This window comes from Saccostrea echinata, unplaced genomic scaffold (assembly GCF_033153115.1).
Source record: "Saccostrea echinata isolate AGI-Se365-2 ecotype Australia unplaced genomic scaffold, CSIRO_AGI_Sech_v1 ptg000020l, whole genome shotgun sequence".
Lineage (NCBI taxonomy): Eukaryota > Metazoa > Mollusca > Bivalvia > Ostreida > Ostreidae > Saccostrea > Saccostrea echinata.
In genome coordinates, this window is record NW_026889769.1 from 3,771,747 (window position 1) to 3,787,029 (window position 15,283).

The 15,283-nt window shown below is 32.3% G+C and overlaps 3 protein-coding genes across 3 annotated transcripts; 1 reads left to right on the forward strand and 2 right to left on the reverse strand.

The window, feature by feature from the left end:
- Nucleotides 1–1,349: 1,349 nt before the first annotated feature.
- Nucleotides 1,350–3,892, reverse strand: LOC133189844 (ankyrin repeat domain-containing protein 50-like). Its single transcript, XM_061325236.1, has 2 exons — nt 3,797–3,892; nt 1,350–3,462 (listed from the first exon to the last, which is right to left on the reverse strand). The coding sequence occupies exons 1-2, from the start codon at nt 3,890–3,892 to the stop codon at nt 1,474–1,476; spliced, it is 2,085 nt and encodes a 694-aa protein (XP_061181220.1). The 3' UTR covers nt 1,350–1,473.
- A 704-nt stretch (nt 3,893–4,596) lies between these two features.
- Nucleotides 4,597–7,227, forward strand: LOC133190086 (uncharacterized). The gene is made up of 4 exons (XM_061325555.1): nt 4,597–4,779; nt 5,277–5,347; nt 6,152–6,301; nt 6,866–7,227. Exons 1-4 carry the CDS (start codon nt 4,598–4,600, stop codon nt 7,177–7,179), a joined length of 717 nt encoding a protein of 238 aa, XP_061181539.1. The 5' UTR covers nt 4,597; the 3' UTR covers nt 7,180–7,227.
- Nucleotides 7,228–9,971: 2,744 nt separating this feature from the next.
- Nucleotides 9,972–13,019, reverse strand: LOC133190087 (putative nuclease HARBI1). Its single transcript, XM_061325556.1, has 4 exons — nt 12,378–13,019; nt 11,697–11,809; nt 11,365–11,476; nt 9,972–10,956 (listed from the first exon to the last, which is right to left on the reverse strand). The coding sequence occupies exons 1-4, from the start codon at nt 12,823–12,825 to the stop codon at nt 10,565–10,567; spliced, it is 1,065 nt and encodes a 354-aa protein (XP_061181540.1). The 5' UTR covers nt 12,826–13,019; the 3' UTR covers nt 9,972–10,564.
- Between the last annotated feature and the right edge of the window lie 2,264 nt (nt 13,020–15,283).

Genomic DNA, 15,283 nt, shown 5'->3' on the forward strand with positions numbered 1-15,283 from the left:
TTATACAATAAAATTACAATATAATTAATTGAATCACAGTCTCACACTAAAAATTTCAAACCAATTGTAAGGTCTTTGTTTTTATACTAAATTTGATTACAGATTTTCCCGTCTACCTGTCAATATATAGGGCTCACGACGGATGGGACCGGTCGGCAGGGGATGCTTACACCTCCTAGGCACCTGATCCAACCTCTGAAATTTCCAGGGGCCCGTGTTTTATGCCCTGTTTACAGATTTGTATTGTTTGTAGGGTTTTGGAGATCGATCACTGTTCGTTGTCTTCACCTATTTCATTCTTTATGAAAGAAGCGAACCCCCGTTGAATAAGTATCTGATAAACTGCAACATAAAGAGCTGTAGCTGGTAATGGTAATTATACAACATAATATTCTGTGATTTAGGTAAGAACTAAAGAAGCAATTTTGAATTAACACAAAGAAACCTTTTTGAAAACCAAATAAAACAAGATGTGTTTGTGAAACACTGATGCCCCAGTATGGCAGCTTATTGCAAAGGTTAAAGTTTCTCAATCTCCAAGGTCAAGAGATCAAAAATATTGTTACTTAAAGAAAGGACCTGTGTCAATGGATATGCCTAGTAAATATGAAAGCCCAAGCACCAATCATTCAAAAGTTGTGGTCAAGTTTCAAACTCCAAGGTCAAGGGGTCGAAAATAATCTTATGCAGGTGAAGACCTTGTCATAAGAAATATACATTGCAAAATATAAATGCCCAACTGTTCAAAAGTTACGGCAACGGTTTAAGTTTTTCAAAAGTAGGTAAACCTCCAAGATCAAGGTCAAAACTGTTGGTATCCCAAGGAAGGCCTTGTCACCAGGAATATACTTATGAAGTACTATCTGTTCAAAATTATGGCCAAGGTTTAAGTTTTCTAAAAGTGGATCAAACTCTAAGGTCAAGGTCAAAATATTTACACTCATGGAAAGGTCTTGTCACAATGAATATACATGTGAAACATGAGAGCCGAAGCACCAACTGTTCAAAACTTATGGCTAATGTTAAAGATGGGTAAATTTTTATATGAAATATGAAATCCATAGCTCCAACCATCAAAAGTTATGGGCAATGTTAAAAATTTTGCTGACAAACAGACAGACGGACGGACAGGGCAAAAACTGTATACCCACGAATCTTCAATTACGGGAACATAAAAAGTATCGTCAACTTAAAATGAGATACAAGTTCATGAATATGATTGACAAAGTATTAGTCATAAACAAATAATTATAAAGGATATTAGTCGAAATCTTCAGATCTTAATACAGTATATTGAATCTCTGTTGAATTTAAATACAGATTTCTAATTGAAGAAACAACAAATGAAGTGAGCTGCTTCGGTAACTTTTTATTGCCGAGGAAATATTTCTTAAAACAAAATTATTTGGAGGAAGTCTTAGCGAGACAAGGCCTATCAAGAGTACTTAACTACCTAGTACGTGCTTATCTTCATTACTGTTGATTACCAAGCAAGATAGTCATCACATCCGTGAAGCCGTAATCCCTTGCAATACCTACTGCAGATTTGTTCATTTTACATAATGCCATACTATTACATCCTGATTTTAACATATTTTCAATTACTTTAATGTGATCGACTCCTGGTCCATATTTCGGCTTTGGAACACATTTGGTATTACATGAATACTGCAGCATAAACATGTAACCTTTCATCAGCAATTCTCTTTCAAACATGTATGCTAACTCAATATTTTTAATGAGATAAAGATTTCCTCTGCTTGCTGCTAGATGAAGTCCTGTATATCCAAAAGTATCAGTCGTGTTAACATTAACTCCTAACTGAAGAAGAATATTCGTGAATTGACAATTACCACTAGCGGATGAATAATGAATTGGGTACCGGCCGTTAATATCCGGAAAGTCAAAGACAGAACCATGTTGAATCAGCAGTTCGGCAACATCAAAATGTCCGGCAATACAAGCCTCGTGTATTGGCAAGTTACCCTGCTTGTCAAACGCGTTAACGTCGCCTCCAAATTCCAAAAGAAGCAGCACTATTTCCAGACAAACTTGTCGGCAGGCCAGATGCAGAGGTAGCAATCCTTGTCTCGTTTCGTTGTTGGGATCGGTGCCGTTTTCCAATAAAAAATTTGTCAAGGAGATACTTTTTCTTGATATGGCAACTTCAAGTAACGAGAAGTCATTAAATGGTATATCAACGATTTGTTGAATCGGTCTCCGACCTAATGTTTCAATGTCTCCCATACGCGCAGCCACATGGACATCCGTAAGTAATGACGTACATACGACAGCAAACTTGGTGTCATAGAATATAAAGCCTTGTATAGCTGGGGCTGTAGGTAATTTTATACTGCGATTTTTAAGCACAGAAAGGTTCAAATTTTGCAATACTACATGTCTACACAAATTTTGCAGTTTTGGTACCTTTCTTAACAATTCATGTGGTTCCCTTGCTGCAAGAACAATCTCTTCTCGACTACATTTTAAAATGTACATGTCTTCTAAAGACTTTTCCAAAGCCCCAAAGAAGCTGTTCATCTCACTAGTATCCTTTTGTTTGTGCTTTAAGTACTCTTTTGTTTTCCTATAGAATCCCAAGGGAAAGCTTTCAAAATATCTATAGAAATTTAGGAAAATAATGAAAGCGATCTCTAAATAATTTTTTGACAAGGCAACTTCGTAGGCAGATTGGACTGCTTCTTCTTTAAGGCAGTTAGATTTTGCTCCTTGGTGAATAAGTACAGAAGCTGCCAAGATGTTTCCGTTTTGTAAAGCAATGTGAAGCGCGGTATACCCTCTAGCATCTGATATATTGATGTCAGCTCCTTTTTCTAACAACACACTTAGTATTTTTAAGGATTGTGAATATTCCTCTTCACTATTGGCGTCACATGAGATCAGAGATTTTCCTGCACATATCATTAATGGAGTTCGAGATGTCCCATTTTCGATAGCATTGACATTTGCCTTACATTGCAGCAGAGCTTCAGTTACGTTTACAAGCGAGTTTTGAACAGCGATATGCAGAGGCGTTCTATTTTTCTCATCTACATCATTGACATCAGCTCCTAAACTTGCAAGTTCATATACTGTTGTCTCATCATCACGACCACCATGAGCACAGCCATGTAACAATAACTTTGATTGGTTTATATCAGCACCTAATTTTATCAGCTTCCTGATTAATGGGATTTGACCAGTTTTTGATGCAAAATACATTGCAGAACGACCAAACCTGTCTGTGGTGCTGACATCGAGGTCGGAACTTGTCATAACAGCATCGATAACTTCACTGACCTTGAGATCTATGGCCAAGGTCAAGGCTGTATGACCAATCAGGACTCTGTTTACAAGGTCACCATTCTTTGAGATGATTTCCAGAACGGATTTAGTTTCCCTCTTTTTTATCGCATCATGGAGATTATTTAAAACATCATACGAGTCAAGGCATTTTTCATTCTACAAGGAAAGGATAGAGTAGGATGGATCAAAAGTAGATCAACAGAAGAAAAAAACCCCAACAAAACATACAAATGCTATTAATGAAGAATACATGTACCAGCATTATATGCATTTTCCCCGCTTATCATGTTACATAATTTGTGTAAGGAAATTACCCTCTTATCTGAGTAATTCATAAATCTCAATTGGTCAACGCTAGCAAGTGTAAATGTTAAAGTGGAAAATAACTCATCTTGAAATAAATTTGATTCATATGAATTAAGAGCTAATTCAATTGGATGCAATTTTCAAATATGTTAAAAACAAAATGAGATATATTGAAAATGCATACTTGTTCAAATACTGCAAGTTGCTTTTCCTTGGTGCTTGGATTATTTCCTTCCTTGGCTGGTCCACTATTATTTTGCCAAACCTGATTCGTTATCATTTGCTGTATACTTGTTGCTATAAATGATGCACAGCTAGTATATAGTCTAATAGTATATATACATGAAGGAAATCCTTTTACATTTCCGGATTGCTGTACTTTACTTTTCACATTTCTTTAAAGTCTAATTAACAGGCTTTTTTTTGTAGTATACTGACATGTGTATGAATCATATAACTAACATTTTATGCGCCAACAATACTTTCATTCAACTCTGTTGGTAAAACAGTAAACAATTTAAAGTGATAATTTTCGATAAACTATAGGCCCACGGAAAGATTTCAGGATGGAGGAAAGCTATTCTGTACATTTATTATCTCGTCAAGCACATACATCCCCCCTTCAAATAAAACAAAACAAAAGAAATGTCTACTAGGAAATAAAGAAACTTCTCAGAGATCCTCCAGCTAGGAAATTTGTATAACAGTTCAGTTCAGCTTTACAGCTCATCAGGCTCCGGGATCATGAAACTGTCTTAAATTTAAGTCAGACTTTTGACTTAAATTTAAGATTTAGACTTAGCTAAGATCGCTTACTTAAGTGGATCACAAAACGATCTTAGCAAAAACTTAGTTAAGATTTGTCTTAGTTAAAAAACCCTTTATTGTCATAGTAACTCACGCGGTGTTTAGAGCGTATACGGTAAATGTGGAACTCTCCAATGTTTTGGAGATACAATTTTCGTCTGCTTACATTAGTTACGCAATGGATGCAGAAACTCCCAAAAAACGATCAAGAAAAAGTAACTGGGACCCCAGGGACGAGATTACATTAGTGGAGGAGGTACAGAAGAGGGAGAAGGTACTCTTCGGAAAATTAGACGGGTCAGGGAGGACTTCTGTTGATAAGACAAAGGCCTGGAAAGAGGTCACTGACCTAGTCAATGCGTAAGTGTTGACATATCACATTTTCCCCAAATCATTATACATTGCCACAAAATAAAAAATTGATGAAAACTAATTGAAAAGAAAACCAATGATGTCTTAAAAATCTACTAGACTGTGGCAGTTTCAACGGTGTTCATACTATCAGTAATGCAGCTATATATAGGCCTAGTTGTGATTATACGAAAGCACAACCACTAACGAACTTAAAAACTCGGACTGTGCATTATAACAGCTGATTTTAAGCAAATAACTCATGCATATACAAGATACAGTAGTCTCAAGATTTTAAAAATATTGTATGCAATTTAGTAGAAAAGCAAAATACACAGAAGGGGAAACCCGAAAGCTATAAATAGATATTCCAAAGTATCTACATGAGTACATGTATGTATTCTTTATTATGGAAAATAAAATATTAAAAATTAACCACAACTGGTTAACAGAAATATTAAATTCTTATAGTTTGTTAAATAGATTCATGTTTTTTTTTTCCGCAGTGGAAGTACATTTAGTTCCTCCAGAGATGTGAATGAAATAAAGAAGAAATACCAGAACATCAAACAGAAAGGTATGATGCTCTTCTGAGAATTTATAAGTACATAAAAATATTAGATGTACTGTGTTAAGATATTTAAGTTTATAAGTAATAATTAAAATAATATTGATTATATAACTGTGCATGCAGCCCAAGAGATTTTAAGATTAAACAAATTTTCTCCCTCCCCCCCTCCAAAAAAAAAAGAATAATAAAAAATAAAAAAAAAATAAATGAATAAAGAAAATAAAAGCATGGGAATTTTTCAATATTTCTTTCAATTTAATGTCTGATTAGGAAATTCTTATTGTGTAAAATGTTAATATAGAATCTGAAAAATGTTTCCCAGAAACTTTAAATTAACAAAACTTCATATATAAACTTCTTATAATGTGTTGTGCCTTTGCCAATTATTGTAATTGTGTTTGTGCCAATAAATATTTGTATTTATTTGTATATTTCTAAAACATTACAAAAAATTTTTATTGAACTGAAAGTTAAACATTTTCGCATTTTTCACCAAATTATGTGTCTTGGTCAAACATAATGTTGTTTATCTAAATAGATATCAATTCTTTAGTCATAGAGGCACCTATTTAAGCAAATTAAGATACATGTATTTGAATTTTGGAAGGAAGAATTTTGTTTGTGTTATTTATCCTCAAAGCTGTGTTAATAAATGATGTCAATACTATAAATTTTATAAATGGGATCAACATTTATTTTCACTACAAAATGTCGTGAATTAAAAACTTTGAAAATTGTTGTCACGCGCAAAATCCCCCATGGGAATTTTCAAAAGTTGGCATGTATGGATTGTCTATATCTTTATTGTAGCAAAAGAAAAGAGAAGTGCTATTTTAAACCCTAAGACTGGGGGAGGGAAAAAACCATCATCCCCGAATGTTAGTGAACAGTTGTTGTTGGACAACTTGGAAGGCAGACCAAGTCTATGTGGCCTTCCTAGTGGAATAGACACTGCAACTGGTAATGAATAATAATAATAAATGAATAAGTTTTTAATGCACAATAACATTAATGATTAATTTTATTTAGTGTATGGTGAACTATTAAAGTATATTAAAAAAAGATGAATTTTTAGATAATAGTAAATGGGGTTTATTTCAGTTTGTTGGTCTTATTGTGATGAATACTATGTCATTGTAATGCATCAAGGGGTATATTGATATTTCAGTAGTGTGATTTTTAAGTACTGTTTCTTGTTTATTCTGTATTGTTGTATTATATGTAATATTTTTATATAGTCAGAAAATAGCTCTTCAGAGCTAATGTTTTCTGTTTGATTTACCCAACTTTAAATAAATATTATCTTATCTTATCTCTTATGAATTTTACATGGATAATTTTTGTTGATAGAGTCATCAATAAAGAAAAATTATGAATAAAAAAAATCAGATCAATTAATTATCAACAATCTATTAAAAATATGAATTTGAATGTATATTCAAAAAATTATGTAAATTTTTATGCCTCACTGCAGGGGCATTATGACACAACAAGTTAAATTAAAAAAAAAAATCATTCTTGCAGAATCAGTTGTGGATTTCTTGGATGACAACCATGCCTTGCATGAATTTGATTTGACTAGTGAGACCACTCAGCTTGAGCATTTGTTACCACAAACACAGCCTCTGCCCTCCACATCTACCACTTCATCAACAGAGCTTCATTTGAAAGTTACACCAGAAATGCTTCTTCAAGAAGAACTAATCAACATCAAAGAAAGAAGAAAGCTTATAAAAGAACAACAACAGCTTGTCCATCTTCAGAAACAGCATGTAATGTTAAAAATTAAACAGAAAGATCCCTTTTTCAATTTCGAACACCTTATGAATGAAATGTAAATTTTTTTGAATACGTACTAACAAATACACTGGTTTTTGCATGTGCGATGTGCCTGACATCACAACAGATGTATCAACATCCATGTATTACAAAGCTGCAATGCATGCCTTTAGCTATTTGTATTACTGTAATGGGAGCAGTAATGCTTGGGTGTTGATACATTTGTTGTGACGTATAACATCATAGTTAATTCTTATGAGCTTTTCTGATCACAATTTGTCTGGCGTCAGTCTGTCTATATCTGTCTGTAAACTTTTAACTTTTATTTTGCCTTCTTCTTTCCTGTCCTCTGGCTGATAATTAAGTGTCTCTGTGGTCAAATTAAATTTATTAAGTATGTAAAATGTATTCTTTACACATTGATAACATCCATCCAATTATTCTCATACTGTATGTGTATTTCCAAACATTATGACATCATTATGATATTTTGTATCTACGTACATGCTATAATTGGTTTCTCATAAGTATGTGCATTTGCTATAATAATTCACTGAATGTTTTATTCTTCTTTGTAGAATTTAGGATCTATGACTTTGCATTATTAAATTTGTTTAACACATTAATAGCAATCAATATATTGATAAAATTTTTGACAAGTGGCATTGTATTACTGTACTACTGTTATAACAATTAACTGCAGTATAATCACTAGTACTGGTAAAAAAGGGTTTTCTTGTGGATATGTATAAAAGAGTATCTTCTGCATCAATAATGATCATGTCATTATTCTAGTTGTAGTTTTTGTTACAAAATTTATCAATACCTAATGTATTTTAACTCTACACTGCTTGCACGCTGTATCAATTTCATAATTCAGTGTGATTGTAAGAATAAAAGTATACCATAGAATCAGACCTCATTAGTATGCAGTTTATAGAGGTTCCTAATTTATGAATGATAGTGACTGTATACTTGCATACATTTAAACTTTTCATGGCATTTTTCAAATATTTATGCCTTACCACCTGCAGTAAAAATTTCTAAAAAGTTAAAAGTAGAGAACTGCATGTATCTTTAGTTCTTTACCATTCATCTTTATTATATGCATTTCTTCTCTCTCTGATGTTGCAATACTATAAATACTATATTTGTACTTTTTTGGATTTACAGACAAATTGTATACATACTAAATCCATCATTTACTGCTTTGAAATATTGGTAATTCTTGTTGTTGATTCAGTCCACTCTTTTTGTTCAAATTACATTTTAGTATCTATGATGTATATGTTTTTGTTTTTCTTGACAATTTTCTTTAAAATTTGCTTCTATCAAATGGAAAGAAAAACTGAGTCTTATACAATAAGCCATATGTTATATCAATTCAGCTTTTGATTCAAGTATCAAAGTTTAAAAAAAGCAATAAGACATATTCAGTGTTTTCTAAAATCCTTCATTGAGCATTGATATCACTGACAATCAACTAACATGATATATGTATAATAAAATTCACAATTTTCCAGTTTGTTTTTTTTAATTTAACAGATGTTGTACATGTTTATAAATACAGTATAATTAATTCCCATCATTTTCTGTTCTTTGAAATTGTTAAATCTTTAGTGGTATATTTTCTAAAAGTTGTTATTTTAAGAAAAAATATACAAGTTATTATCACTGAGTACAATTCCATATACTGTACATATGTCAGAAACAAATGGGAATATTGAATAAGCTTTAATTTGCTATTAATTGTTATCATTTATCTTGTAATTTTTTTATTTGAACATCTTTCATATAATTATTATTGTTTTGTTTGGATGACAATTTAACTTTAAAAAATGCCCATACACATTGATAGTCAAAACAATATGACAATGGTGATGCTTTAGGTTATGAAAAAAACATAAGGTGCTTATCAATACATTGCAAATTATCCCATTTTAAAGTCAAGAGTTGTTTCCCTTTATGCAGTCATGCATAAGCATGCATGTGCTAAAAAAAAATTGCACTGAATTTAATTAGAATATTTCTCTTATTGAAATATAAAATAATTAAAGTACATTTAATGCATTTGAAATATAAAATAAAGTACAATGCATTGGTGCATGTTAATTGTAAATTGAACTTCATCATGCATCCATTTAGAAACTGTTTAACTAAATTGTTATGAAATAGACACAACAATGAAGGATAAACTTTACAAACTAATATGCTGCATATACACGAATAATCAGATTGATTTGGGCCAATTTTTTTTTTCATAATTCAGTTCAAAATGCAAGATTATTAATTAACTTCATGAAAATCAAATTTTTTTTACATTATTAAGTTACACATTTTTTCCCTCATGTGTCATTTGTTGGTAGTTGATATTTTACTGCATTGTTAATGTTGAAGGAAAGTTAAGCAATCATATTATTATCATTGCTTTCATTGCAATAAATTTGTTTTATTTTCATTATAAGTATCTTGTGTCTCATAGAATTACTCAGAGTGTCACAAAAAAAAAAAGAAAAAGAAAAATACTACACTGCAAGACAATCCATATTGACACTTGCTGCTTTCAAGAAATATGAGATGAGATATAGAGAGGGAATAATTTTTATGCCCTATAATAAAATATTTAGGAGTATATAGAATATGTCTGACTGGCTGTGTCGCCAAAAATTTTAACTTCATAACTTATGAATGGAGGTGGTATGGTTTTCATATTTAAGATGAATATTCATTATAACAAGACCTTTCTTTCATGTATGACCTCATGACCTTGACTTTTAAGTGTGACCTATCTTTAATAAAAATAACCCACCTCGGCTATAACTTCTGAAGGCTGGTGATACATGTAGCTAGCTAGGGCTTTCATGATTCACACATGAATTATTTTTACAAGACCTTTCTTTGGGTATCAGCACTTTTGAATTCATGACCTTGACCTTTGAGTTTGACTTACTTTAACCTCAGCCTTAAGCTGCTTAAAGGGGGCTCCAGTCTTCATAAATCTTATATAATAGGAACCACAAATAAAGGGAAATTTCCTTATTATAACTACATGTAAATAACGGAATATAATATACTGGTAGAACTATTAAGGTAAATATATTTCATATACTGGTAGTTGTAATAATTGCTAAAACGAACACAGAATATTACTATTAATAATAATGATTTATCACACTGACAGATACATACTGAAATGTAATGGTATGTTTGTAACCTTACAACAATACCAATGATGTACTAGGTACAGAGAGTGATACAACAGTGCACTGTGTGATTTAACTGATATTGGGAGAAAACATTAAATAAACTGCAAGCAGTATAAATTTATAAATGACTTCTGCTTTGTGATTATGACTGTATATTATGTAAGAACTGAACAAGTTATAAATTATTATTCTTTCCTAGTTTCTCATGAATTAAGAAGAGAATGGCCTGAGATATTAATTAGTAATCAAAACATTGTCTGGCAATGAGTTCTCTGTATCCAAAACCATTGTTGTTACCGTGATTGATCTCATCCACATCTGGGCCGGCTATGATTAGGTCACGTGGGTCAAGGGACACAATATCTTGCCTCAGGATCCCTATGTTATGCAGGACAACACAGGTTATCACATACTGACAGGCTCTTTCTGGGCTTGTTCTAAGGTCAATGGAAAGGCAAGGGAATCTTCTCTTTAGTATGCCGTATGTCTGCTCGATAAGGACTCGTGTTCTACACAGTGCACTGTTGTATTGCTCTCTGTACCTGACATCATTGGTATTGTTGTAAGGCGTCATTAGATATGTCCGACAAGGGTACCCGGAGTCCCCCAAAAGTATACCATTATGCTGACCTGAAAAATCATGAAATTAATATATTAAAAAAAAAATAAATTCAGAATTACTAAAAGGTCTGGAAAGCAAAATGACGAAGATTTCAGTATGATTCAGCAGATGTTGAAAATATTTTAACTACATGTACATATACTAAAACTCAAATTGCGTTTATTGTCTGGCCTTTATGGGCCATATGACTTTATCATTTGAAAAAAAAATACCTTAAATCTACTTTATGTTAGTACATATAATTACTGATAAACATTACAGTTTTTTTCCTGTTCCTTATTTAGTTTTGTTTTATTTGCCATATTTTTCTTATACTTATTACATATATATCTTCAGGGAGGTATAGGAATATCACAGTTAAGTAATAATATTCCATCAAAATTCAGTTAAAATTAACTGCATGTGATATTATTTACCATTCTCAAACTGCTGACAGAGAACACTTTCTCGGAAAACCCTTGAATCATGACAAGATCCTGGCCACTTGGCAACACAGTTGGTCACCATAAAATTAGCATCACAGGTCATCTGAAATATGATCAAATTAAACATTAATTTATTGTTTGTAAATTTAATTTTCATAATACATGCATGTTATTTATCTTTAAAGTCAATGATTGTGATGGATTCACATATAAGCGGATTTATTGCCTACTTTATTTCTAAATTTAAATCATTGAAAGCTTATTTAGCTCTTTTAATGTTTTTTTTTTAAATTTAAAATCATTTTTAATCAAAAAACAATTACCATGACATTTAAAGAATGATATCCTTTTCTATTCACATAATCAGGCTCATTTTCAGTAGGAGTTTGGATGCAGATAAAAGTACCATCAACACATCCCAAGACACCAGGGAACCCTACAATAAATAGATTTCATAGATTAATATTTTCATCAGGCCAATAGCAGCAAATATCATAAGTTTTCAATTTGTTTGTGTGAGTAAATATATATACCTTTTGATGATATCTGATTCCCTTTTTATTTTTAAAATCATACAGAAGTTATAGTTATGAACATATCAAAATAGGATTAATTATTTACTGAACATGATAATAAAGTTATGAAGAGTAGAATAGTAAAGATTTCAATGTACAATATGACTGATTTTGGAGTTACCCCCCACCCACCCCCCTTTTCTGTCACATATTGTATATATACATGTAATTTAGTAACACTACACACTCACTAAAACACACATATATATAATGATTACAATTGATAATGTTCGAGGGATCCTTATTTTTTTCTTAGATGTAAGAAATACATAAATGCATTTAAAACAGTGACTTGAGATATGGGTCGAAAAGGTAGAACCGAAATGCTTATAGAACGAAACGTGTTTACTGATTCAAGGGGGCGCTGTTGTTTGTTTTCAATGCGAAGGTCTCGAAAACATGTGTAAGTGAAAAGCCATGGATTCTTACCTGCGATAGCATGAAACATTCTCTTTACGTTGGTGGCATCCTGTCCAGAAGGAAAGCGAATAAAACGGCCAGCAACATTCGCTATTGCAGATGCCACCCTGCGGATGCATCGTCCTGCCGTGGCTTTGGAGATGTGGATGGCATCCCCCACAAGTTGATGGAAGGCCCCCGTAGCCACAAACCGGAGGAAAACCAGCAGCTGAATCATCGCTGGAAGGGCCAACGATCTCTTGGTAGGATGAGTTATTCTGTCCTGAATGGTGTCGTAAATAAACATTATCGTAGGGCGGCGAAAACGATATCTCTCGAACAACTCGTCATCTGTTCGGAGGTCCAGTGGATTCAACCGATCCCTGAAAAGCCTGGGGCGAGGGAGACGCCGTCTTCGCCGGACAGTATCAACATTTCCCCCTTGAACACGTCTCAAGAAACCAACAACAGCGGCCATTTTGAAAGAACTTAAGATCAATCTTAAAACTTAAGACTGCCCATGAGCAGTCTTAAAATTTAAGACAAAATTCCAGTCTTAACTCTAAGTCATTTTTTTGTGATCCACTTTAAGAACAATCTTAAATTTTAAGTGCAAATTTTTGGAGTTAAGTCTGACTTAAGACTTAAGGCAGTTTCATGATCCCGGAGCCAGTACACTTAAGACAATATATACAAGTACAAGTATAGGTTTACAGGAGAGTTATCTTCACCTTTTACACACATTATCTTTTAACTTCTTGAATCTTTGCATATTTGGATAATGTTTAAAACTGATTCACTCATTTTCGTACGAGAGGGACTGTTTTTGTCTGTGAACTTGACCCCAGTACAAATGATATATACAATAAATTAGGGATGGCAATTGGTAACCGGTTAACCGACTACTCGGTCGGAACGATGGTAATCGGTTATAAAATCTGTAATCAGTTAGTCGGAAAAAAAAAAATAAAAATGTGTATTTTTGAACGCAGTTTCATAAAATTTTATTTCAAATTCTTTCAAAAGACGAATAAACACTGATCCTTGATAAGTTAGGGTTTCGAATATATGTAATTAAGTTAATATGGAGATAATTAAGTTTCTTCTGGTTGATAAATGTACCAATTCGGTAATTGGTCAGTTTGTGAAGTGTTAATTACTGTTTAAACAACCTATTATGATTTCTTTAATAAGTGGAAAATAAGAAAACACTGTTGAGTACTGCAAACGTTATAAATGGTGAATATACTTTCAATACGTATATTGAGTATACGCTGCATTTGTCAATCAAATATTAAGATTTTCAACTAAAAAAAAATGTAAATTATCAATGGTTCTTAATAACAGCGACAATACAGAATGCAACTCATGACTTGAGAAATTATTTGTGTTCTTGACATATCGGCATTAAATTTTTATAATTTTCTAAAATTGAAATAAAATTCACAATGTGTTCTGTTAAACATAAACAGAATATTATATCGATGTCTTTCTTAGTTATAGACCTTACCTGAGAAAGAGTATCTATTAGGAATATCGATATCTAATTATGCCATATACACTAGACAAAATTGCTAACGCATCACCGAAGAAAATAAAATTTATATTTTACTTTTCAAAACTTGTTTATGATGTATTTGATGCATAATTATCCTACTTAAATAAAAAAAAAAAAAGAGGCATTTAAATGTCTTGAATGATAAATAACCACAATGTTTACTGAAGCGTAACCATTTTATAGAAAAACTTAAAATCGTGTCCATACTTTTTTGAAGAATAAATTTCTATTTTTTCTTTGTGTTTGTGTTCTTTATATTTGTACTACTTAAAAACTCATTAAAAAAGCAGCGTTTGTCCCCAGAGCAGCGAGCTAAAGCAGACAGTATGGTGTCTGCAGGGGGGTCCTTTGAAGAAATTTGTAAAAAATGAAAACAATTAAAAGATAATGAATTCCTCTATTGAAAAATTGTTGCAAATCGATTAACAAACATAAAAATGTTTACTATAGATAGCCACGGCATTAAGTAAGCAGCACACGATAATTTGAAAATTATTCCACAAAATTGCAACAGTGGCTGTCAGCTATCATCCGCAACTGTACTCGGCAATGCTGGTACCGGACATCCATGACTGTACCTGCTCACTAATATCAAAAACGGAATGTCGAGCAAGATTTTCCGGATTGTTCAACGTATTAAACTATATGTTGTTGATTAAGTATGGATTGTTTTTTAATGAAAAATACGAAATGTGTTAATATGGAGGAAAGAAAATTTCTGATTTTAAATAAATCTACTTTATGGAAGGCTGTAATCGCCAAAACGGTAACGATAACTGGCTTAGTGAATATATATAAGCTTGACTATGCCTAAATCCATTGTATGAATCGCTATTATCTCTAAAATGTAACATTTACTACAGCGTACATTTTGTATATCTATGACTGTATCCTGTGCCTGATATACAACCTGTGCCGTACATACACACTACCACTGACTCAACCCGCGCTTGATTAATAACATCCACAACAAAAAATTCTGTGGATTTTCTCCGATTTAGATTTAGACTGAATTCAATCAAAGCGCAATTAACGCTAATCTTTATATTACCCATGACAGTAATACCGAGACAAACGATGTCAGCAGTGATTAGGGAAAGATCCAAAACTTTTACAGATTTAAGTTTAAAGCTTTATGTTCAGAGTACAATATGAGCCAGGTCTTTAATTTTTTTTTTTTGGGGGGGGGGGGGCTGGGGGCATGATTTCAATATCCTACGTGCTCAATAATAATGATGAATTTTAAATGAAACATGCTAGTATAATTATAGAAAATATATGAGTAAACAATAAACAAAGTAAAATAAAAAAGGAAATTAAAATAAATATTGGAATTAATTTGTAATCCTTAATTTTATGTTAGAAAGTATAAGTACGT

Coding starts and splice junctions, on each gene's coding strand:
- LOC133190087 (XM_061325556.1), bottom strand. CDS start 12,825: ATGGCCGCTGTTGTTGGTTTCTTGAGACGTGTTCAAGGGGGAAATGTT. Junction 11,810..12,377: donor AATGTTTCATGCTATCGCAG/GTAAGAATCCAT, acceptor TATTTATTGTAG/GGTTCCCTGGTGTCTTGGGA. Junction 11,477..11,696: donor ATCATTCTTTAAATGTCATG/GTAATTGTTTTT, acceptor ATCATATTTCAG/ATGACCTGTGATGCTAATTT.
- LOC133189844 (XM_061325236.1), bottom strand. CDS start 3,892: ATGATAACGAATCAGGTTTGGCAAAATAATAGTGGACCAGCCAAGGAA. Junction 3,463..3,796: donor AACTTGCAGTATTTGAACAA/GTATGCATTTTC, acceptor CTTTCCTTGTAG/AATGAAAAATGCCTTGACTC.
- LOC133190086 (XM_061325555.1), top strand. CDS start 4,598: ATGGATGCAGAAACTCCCAAAAAACGATCAAGAAAAAGTAACTGGGAC. Junction 4,780..5,276: donor GTCACTGACCTAGTCAATGC/GTAAGTGTTGAC, acceptor TTTTTTCCGCAG/TGGAAGTACATTTAGTTCCT. Junction 6,302..6,865: donor TGGAATAGACACTGCAACTG/GTAATGAATAAT, acceptor TCATTCTTGCAG/AATCAGTTGTGGATTTCTTG.